The sequence below is a fragment of the Solanum tuberosum genome, unplaced genomic scaffold (assembly GCF_000226075.1).
Source record: "Solanum tuberosum cultivar DM 1-3 516 R44 unplaced genomic scaffold, SolTub_3.0 scf00226, whole genome shotgun sequence".
In the NCBI taxonomy this organism is placed as follows: domain Eukaryota; kingdom Viridiplantae; phylum Streptophyta; class Magnoliopsida; order Solanales; family Solanaceae; genus Solanum; species Solanum tuberosum.
This window is the reverse complement of record NW_006239155.1, coordinates 290-9,446: the sequence shown is the minus strand read 5'-3', so window position 1 is coordinate 9,446 and position 9,157 is coordinate 290. Positions and strand designations below refer to the sequence as shown.

The 9,157-nt window shown below is 31.1% G+C and overlaps 1 protein-coding gene across 1 annotated transcript; it reads right to left on the bottom strand.

The window, feature by feature from the left end:
• Nucleotides 1–3,959: 3,959 nt before the first annotated feature.
• Nucleotides 3,960–5,487, bottom strand: LOC107062446 (uncharacterized). The gene is made up of 5 exons (XM_015313100.1): nt 5,382–5,487; nt 4,884–5,158; nt 4,653–4,793; nt 4,405–4,465; nt 3,960–4,330 (listed from the first exon to the last, which is right to left on the bottom strand). Exons 1-5 carry the CDS (start codon nt 5,485–5,487, stop codon nt 3,960–3,962), a joined length of 954 nt encoding a protein of 317 aa, XP_015168586.1.
• Between the last annotated feature and the right edge of the window lie 3,670 nt (nt 5,488–9,157).

Sequence of the window (9,157 nt, the reverse complement as noted above, 5' to 3'; positions counted from 1 at the left end):
TGAAGTATCATGAAAGTTGGGCTTGGGCCTTTCCTTTTTAGTTACATAATTGCATATTATATCCATTATAGATAATGATTATATTTTTTGTCTTTTTGTAAAGTTAGTTACAAGTTTGTTAGGGAATAGGAATAGAATTGTATAAATAAAGATACACTGTACAGATTATGATTACTCAGATATGGAAAGCAAGCTTTCTGCTCAAATTCTCTTCTTCTTCTTTTAAGTTTTTCAAACAATAATTTGAATTAAAGTCTAAAGGACAAGGTAGTAACCAATAAGGTATTGCTATTATATATTTATGTAGGAGTAACTGTAAATTACTACAATCTTAATTAGTTATCGATTTACCCAATATCCAATATTAAAAAAAATCAAAACCCAACGATAACTCGATATTTTTTTTAAATTTATAAAACCATTAAAACCCCATTAACCTAATAATAATAAACCAATAACAATTTATTTGTTTGATTTTTACGCAACCTTAACCTTATGTTTCAGTTTTAATTATTTTGTTTCTTAAATAAAAAAAATGATATGTTTATATATTTAATAGTAATTTAATTTTATAGCTATATAAAATATTTAACATGTCTTCGTTCCTAAGTTTCAAATATCTTTTCTCTAGTTTTTTTGTAATAAAGAAAACTATATATCTGCATAAATCAGAACTAATGAAATACGTAATTAATACTCCACTATAAATGGCAAACGGAAATGGGCGGATGAAGTCTTAACTCGCTAAAGAGTAAAGTTTTAATTAAATTCTCTTACTTCAAAGGTCAATGGCTTAATGAGCAAATGACCCCAACTCAATTTCAACTATTTCTTTGAAAATGTGATAGAATATGAGCATATAATTCAAAATCTTAAAAAGATCATGTGGAGTTATTGATGACATTATAATTCATTTGAAATGCTTATACAGTTTGAAAAACAAGTGTGGTATTCTCTCGACTGTATAATCCAATTTCATAAAAATATTTTATATATATTTTAAATATGTGATTTTTGTATAAATAGATCAAACTAATTAAAATTTGGCTTTAATAATTTGGGCATTCACCTCAAAATCTCAAGAAAATATGGGTGATGTGACCCTAAGATGATGTAAAACCTTCTAAAAACACTTGCACAATTATTGGGAATCAAATGTGATAAAATAAAAGTGTTCTATGACAGCTTATGCTTTTAAATAATATGATGACCATATAGTTCAATACAATATTAGAACAAAAACAAACTTTGAGTTTCACCAATGTCATCCCTATCAATATTATCAAAAAGAACTTTATTGTGTTTGACCAACTAAAAAAAAATCAATCATTCGTCAGAAAGATGTGGTAAATAAACCTAGTTAAATAATTGAAAGTTTGCTTACTCAAATATATTAAGTGCTTGTAAATGATGAGATTTTTACCCAACTGAACAATAAATACAATTTTATAGGTGTTTAATAGAAATTAAGTGATTAAATAGCAGATTCATATATTGTTACTTATAAATTATAAGTGTTTAGAAGTTTTATTACGTGCTTTAAAAAAGTTGATATATATAGACAATTTTAATGAGAAAATGTTCTGGTTTTCTATTCTGGTTTTCTATTCTTTTAAATAGTGTCATATAAACTAATTAAGAAATATTACAAAAAGTTTGTCTTTGAAAATTATCTTTTGAAAACTGGTGACATAATTAGTACTTTTGGAGAAAAAATTATTAGCATGACATAAAGTTAACCAACCGCAGTTGATTCATTGTAGACTCATGAAAAAACGTAGTTTAATTTTTCTGAGACCATCTCCAACCATCTCTATTTTACTCTCCATACTCTATATTTGGAGAGTAAAATAGAGAATGGGCACTCCAACCCACCTCCAAATCACTCTCTATTCTTCAAATTTAGAGAGTTGAATAGTAGTTCTCCAAATTTGGAGAACTACTATTCAACTCTCTAAATTTGAAGAATAGAGAGTGATTTGGAGGTGGGTTGGAGTGCCCATTCTCTATTTTACTCTCCAAATATAGAGTATGGAGAGTAAAATAGAGATGGTTGGAGATGGTCTCAGAAAAATTAAACTACGTTTTTTCATGAGTCTACAATGAATCAACTGCGGTTGGTTAACTTTATGTCATGCTAATAATTTTTTCTCCAAAAGTACTAATTATGTCACCAGTTTTCAAAAGATAATTTTCAAAGACAAACTTTTTGTAATATTTCTTAATTAGTTTATATGACACTATTTAAAAGAATAGAAAACCAGAATAGAAAACCAGAACATTTTCTCATTAAAATTGTCTATATATATCAACTTTTTTAAAGCACGTAATAAAACTTCTAAACACTTATAATTTATAAGTAACAATATATGAATCTGCTATTTAATCACTTAATTTCTATTAAACACCTATAAAATTGTATTTATTGTTCAGTTGGGTAAAAATCTCATCATTTACAAGCACTTAATATATTTGAGTAAGCAAACTTTCAATTATTTAACTAGGTTTATTTACCACATCTTTCTGACGAATGATTGATTTTTTTTTAGTTGGTCAAACACAATAAAGTTCTTTTTGATAATATTGATAGGGATGACATTGGTGAAACTCAAAGTTTGTTTTTGTTCTAATATTGTATTGAACTATATGGTCATCATATTATTTAAAAGCATAAGCTGTCATAGAACACTTTTATTTTATCACATTTGATTCCCAATAATTGTGCAAGTGTTTTTAGAAGGTTTTACATCATCTTAGGGTCACATCACCCATATTTTCTTGAGATTTTGAGGTGAATGCCCAAATTATTAAAGCCAAATTTTAATTAGTTTGATCTATTTATACAAAAATCACATATTTAAAATATATATAAAATATTTTTATGAAATTGGATTATACAGTCGAGAGAATACCACACTTGTTTTTCAAACTGTATAAGCATTTCAAATGAATTATAATGTCATCAATAACTCCACATGATCTTTTTAAGATTTTGAATTATATGCTCATATTCTATCACATTTTCAAAGAAATAGTTGAAATTGAGTTGGGGTCATTTGCTCATTAAGCCATTGACCTTTGAAGTAAGAGAATTTAATTAAAACTTTACTCTTTAGCGAGTTAAGACTTCATCCGCCCATTTCCGTTTGCCATTTATAGTGGAGTATTAATTACGTATTTCATTAGTTCTGATTTATGCAGATATATAGTTTTCTTTATTACAAAAAAACTAGAGAAAAGATATTTGAAACTTAGGAACGAAGACATGTTAAATATTTTATATAGCTATAAAATTAAATTACTATTAAATATATAAACATATCATTTTTTTTATTTAAGAAACAAAATAATTAAAACTGAAACATAAGGTTAAGGTTGCGTAAAAATCAAACAAATAAATTGTTATTGGTTTATTATTATTAGGTTAATGGGGTTTTAATGGTTTTATAAATTTAAAAAAAATATCGAGTTATCGTTGGGTTTTGATTTTTTTTAATATTGGATATTGGGTAAATCGATAACTAATTAAGATTGTAGTAATTTACAGTTACTCCTACATAAATATATAATAGCAATACCTTATTGGTTACTACCTTGTCCTTTAGACTTTAATTCAAATTATTGTTTGAAAAACTTAAAAGAAGAAGAAGAGAATTTGAGCAGAAAGCTTGCTTTCCATATCTGAGTAATCATAATCTGTACAGTGTATCTTTATTTATACAATTCTATTCCTATTCCCTAACAAACTTGTAACTAACTTTACAAAAAGACAAAAAATATAATCATTATCTATAATGGATATAATATGCAATTATGTAACTAAAAAGGAAAGGCCCAAGCCCAACTTTCATGATACTTCATCCAAATAAGAGAAACCGTTGGGCTTTGGTATGCTGGGCTGGTGTTTCTCCAAGGTGTCTGTATTTTCTTTATCTTCAATGGAAGGTTCTGGTGAAATATCAATAACAGTAGTTCCAACAGCCCCCCTTCAAGTGGGAGGCCGGTGAACGGACTCCTAACTTGCCAAGAAGGAATCGATGTGAGGGTCCAGCAAGAGCTTTGGTGAACAGATCGGCTAACTGAGAAGAAGAAGGAACAAAAGTTAAAGAAATTAAACCATCAAGGGGCTTCTCACGGGCGAAGTGGCAATCGAGCCCGATGTGCTTCGTATATTCGTGAAAAACTGGATTTTTAGCTATATGAATCGCAGCCTGGTTGTCACAATGAAGAGGAATAGGCAATGAAGGTGGAGCACTAAGGTCATGAAGAAGGCGAACAATCCAAGTGATTTCAGCGACAAGACTACATATAGAGCGGTATTCTACCTCAGCTGAAACAAGGCCAAAACAGGTTATTTTTTAGATTTCCATGAAACAGGACAACCCCCCAGGCTAAGGAAGAAACCACTCACGGATCGACGAGTGTCAGCACAAGACACCCAATCCGCATCGCAAAAAGCAAGAATCTGAAAAGAGACTCATGAGAAGACCTAATCCTGAATCTCTAGCCAAGTAACGAAGGGTATGTAATGCAGCTTCAAGATGCCCGGTGTGTGGAGAGTGCATATATTGACTCAAAGTCTGCACGACATAGGAAAGATCTAGCCGAGTGTTGGTAAAAAAAATCAACTTTCCAAGAAGTCACCGATATACCAAAGTAGCTGGCAAAGGAGAACCAGAAGTAGCAGAAAGTTTCAAATTGGGATCCAAAGGAGTAGACACAACACGACAATCCAGACAATTGAACTCTTGTAGAAGATCAAGAGCAAATTTACGTTGGGTAACGACAAGTCCCTATTTTTCTTTAACCAATTCCATGCCCAAAAAATAATGCGTCTCACCCAAATCCTTAATCCGAAATTCAGAGTTCAAAAAATATTTAACCCTGTTGATTTCTGATGTATCATTACCACTAAGCAGGATATCATCAAGATACACGGCAATGATGGTGATGAGCTGACCAGAGACTTTAAAGAAGAGTGAATAATCGTTGAGAGAGGAAACAAAACCATGTGTGGCAAGAGCTGAAGAAAGTCTCGAGTACCATTGACGAGAAGCTTGCTTCAACCCGTACAAAAACATACGCAGGCGACACACAACAGATGAAAAAGGCAACTCAAGACCAGGAGGGTATTGCATATATACCTCCTCGTGTAGATCTCCGTGCAAAAAAAGCTTTATTCATATCCAATTGGTAAACCTTCCAGCCCCTCTTAACAACAAAAGACAAGAGACATCTCACAGTGGTCATTTTGACCACAGGAGAGAATGTTTCCGTATAATCGATCCTTTCACGTTGAGTGTTACCTCGAATTACAAGTCGAGCTTTCAGACGCTCTAAACTCCCATCTGATTTTAATTTGACTTTATGCATCTACTTACAAGCTAAAAATTTCTTATTTGCAGGCAATTTGACCAGGTCCCAAGTGTGATTGGAGTTCAAGGCTTGTAATTCTGACTCCATTGCAGCTTTCCAACCAGGATTCATCAATGCTTGTCGATAAGAAGTAGGTTCAGTAATTTAACAAATGGAACTGATAGTTGTCTGATTAGAAGGAGTTAGAGCAGACTGATAAAAGGGATGAATATGAAGATTAAGTGAGATCACAGAGAAAGCTTGTGCACAAATATAATCTGACAAATACCTAGGTTTCACATGTTGTCTTTGTGACCTACGTGGAGACATTTCTACTGCTGGTGGCAATACTTCATCCTGTGGGAAAGGTATAGGTGCATCAGAAGTAGAAGGACTGCTGCTTGAAAAAGGGATAGACATAGTAGATGGACTGAAAGGTGTAGGATATTGAGGTGATGAATCTGCAACAGAAAGAGAGGAAGCAGAAGGTTAAACTGGAGAGGAAGATTCAGAGAAAATAGGGGAAGTAGGAGGAAAACCAGAATTATCACAGTGAGAAGAACTACCAGGGAAGAGTTTATACATGGGAGTGTAATGGGAAAAAAGGAAGATAGCTTCAACAAACTTGACATTTCTAGAAACATGTACTGTACCAGATTGGAGGTTAAGAACTTTATATCCTTTTTGTCCAAAAGGATACCCGAGGAAAACCCCTGGAAAAGCTCTAGGACTCAATTTATCCCTATGTCTAGTAAGTGTAGAAGTGAAACATAAACACCCAAAAGGTTTTAAGTGAGAATAATCTGGAATTAACCCAAATAGAACTTGATGTGGTGTTTTCTGATTAAGCACAGATGAAGGAAATCTATCAATAAGATATGTAGCAGTAAGCACCCCTTCCCCCCAAAACTTCTTAGGAGCATTAGATTGAAAAAGAAGAGCCCTACAAGTCTCCAACAAGTGCCTATGTTTCCTCTCCACGACACCATTTTGTTGTGGAGTTTCTACACAACACTTTTGATGAATGATACCTTGAGAATAGAAAAAATCTTGTTGAATTTCCCCCGATCCTAGCTCATATGCATTGTCAGACCTGATCACCTTAACCTTCGAACGAAATTGTCTTTCAATAAGAGTTAGAAAGGATTTGAGGATAGAACAATTATTGCAGGACTCACGTTTTTGGAGAAATGAAGTGCCACATGATATAATGACTACATGTATTATACTGCACAACATGATAATTGAGGATGAACGTGATCTCAATGCACCAATTCAAGATGTCGTAGAGGCTCCAACTCCAACTATAGAAATGGTGATAGATGAAAATCTCCGGTTTGAACAATTTTTAGCTAGACATAAAAAATTAAGGACAAAATGCTCATTTTGAACTCCGTAATGCATTAATAGAGCATTTATGCGAGCAACGTAATAATTTTGAAAATTGAGTGTTTATGTAATTGTATGTCACTTTATTTTGAATTTTGTCCCCTAATTTATGTATTATATTATATTTTCTTGCAATTTATGTTATTTAAAAATTTAGAATAAAAATAATTTTATATCACATTAAAATTATATAAAGTAATTATTTGGGAAAAAGAAATAAAAGATTTATATTATGAAATAAGAAAATAAGAATGAAATAAAAATAATAATATAATATTGAGGAGAGAGAAATATATTCATTTTTAGAAAGTAAAATAGAGAATTGGATTGGAGTTAGTTGTCTGAAAAAATAGAAAACTCTATATTTGGAGAGTAAAATAGAGGATTGGGTTGGAGATGCCCTAATGACTGAGTTACGTAGTTTAATTTTTGTTTTGGGTAATTAATGCCCACGTGATTTACGTGATAACGTCCCTACCATTATATTTTAAAAGAAAAATAGTCCTTTTCGTTTTATTCTTCTTTAGGCATTTACTTCTTTCCATTAAATTATCAAGTGAAAGACTAAAATCACATCCGAAGTATTTCAACTTTTTGTGTTTCAAACTATTAGAATGGTGAATTTTCTATTTGAACTATACATATACGCTAACTAGACCAAGAGAGAAAGTATATATAAGAGAAAGGATAGATAAAATTCAATCCAATAAATAAAAGGAAGACATTTTAAATCATTTCTAATATGTTAAGAATATTTATACAAAAAATTAAAGTACTTTTGATACAACATATCAAACTATCAATAAAAATTAATATCATTATAATTAGGCCAAACACATAAGTAGATCCTTAAAATTGTCCCTAAATTTCATTTTGGCACTTCAACTCAACCTTATTCCATTTTAACCCTTCAACTTCAATTTTTATGTTCCATTTTGACACTTCTTTCCAGAGAATCAATAAAGTGGGATGTGTGTACTTCACATGCCATTATTGTGTGAAAAAAATAATGGATGAACATCATTTTAAAAATAAATAAATTATTTTTAGAGTTTATGTACATTATTGTGTGAAAAAATAATTGACGAAAGTGTGTTGGTTTTTCTTTTTTTAAACAATTAATTAAATTAAATAACACCACATATATTTTTTTCATATCTAGTCTAATTGGACTAACTCAAATATGAGCTTTCTAATTTTTCATTCAACTAAATACGAGTAAAAAACAAACTCATGTTCATTGCTAATTAATAACACTACAAAAAAATATTGAAACTCGATAGACTGCGTTGGATTGTCATTGATTTTCTTAAAGAAAATCGACGCATTTTCGTCGGTTATTTTTCACGTAAAAATATAGGAAAACTCTTAAAATGAAATTGTTACTTTTTATATATAAAAAAAAAAAATCAATGATCATCCATCAATTTTAATTATTTACAATAACTAACGGATGAACTCCGATTTTTAAAATGCAAAATTGCAGTTGAATAACATATATAGAAATAAAGAAATCATAAAATTAGTATTTTGTGTTAAATGGTACATAAAAGAAATAGAGTTGAAGGGAATCTTTTATTATTTTTTTAAAAAAATAGTTTTTTTTGTCTTTCACTCTCTTAGAAAAAGTGTGATGCACACACTCTACCACATCACTTAGAAGTGCCAAAATGAAACATAAAAATTGGAGTTAAAAGATTAAAATGGAACAAGATTGAGTTAAAGTGTCAAAATGAAATTTAGAGACAAGTTTAAGGGTCTATGTGTTTGGCCTAAGTAGAATATTTGCATATGTGTTTGGCCTTTATTCTATTTTAAATTAGTTTATGGGTAATAGGATCCTAGTTAAGTTTAGGTGTCTAGGATTTCCGTCATAATCTAGGGGGTACTTGTACTATACCCCGTTACTTTATTTAATTTAATCCATCAATTAGTTATACCTCATACAAGGTCTCATTTTATCTATCACGTCCCGAGCCTGGACGTGGTCGGCACTCGAGAATCATTGTTGGCCTCAAGCGAACCCTTGGCCTGACTCAATTCTTAGCGGAAGACTTTCTCAATAAAAGATAAACTCAAAAGTAGAACTTTACTCGAAATCTAAAAATATAACTCAGAATATATAAGAATATTCTACTAGCCCGAAATAGGCAACTCAAGTCTTTAAAACATTTAACAAAGAAATGAAAAGATTCATGAACTACTACTATCTATCTATGAAGCCTCTACTAATAGAAACAGACGTCGGGACAAGACCCACGACATCCTAATAACAAACTGAAATGATAAAACATAAATGAGGGATCTTCCGGAAGCAAGGAGGCTCACGAAACAACTCTGAAACTGCAACTGGTATCAACGAATCGTCTGTTGATGACCTTGATCTCCTGTATCTACATCATGAAACGATGCA

Excerpts from the sequence above, each read along its gene's own strand:
- LOC107062446 (XM_015313100.1), bottom strand. The coding sequence starts at position 5,487 with ATGAATCCTGGTTGGAAAGCTGCAATGGAGTCAGAATTACAAGCCTTG. Across the intron at positions 4,794-4,883 it reads ATACATCAGAAATCAACAGG|GGACTTGTCGTTACCCAACG; the intron begins GTTAAATATTTT and ends AAAGAAAAATAG. Across the intron at positions 4,466-4,652 it reads CTCCTTTGCCAGCTACTTTG|ATTCTTGCTTTTTGCGATGC; the intron begins GTATATCGGTGA and ends GTCTCTTTTCAG.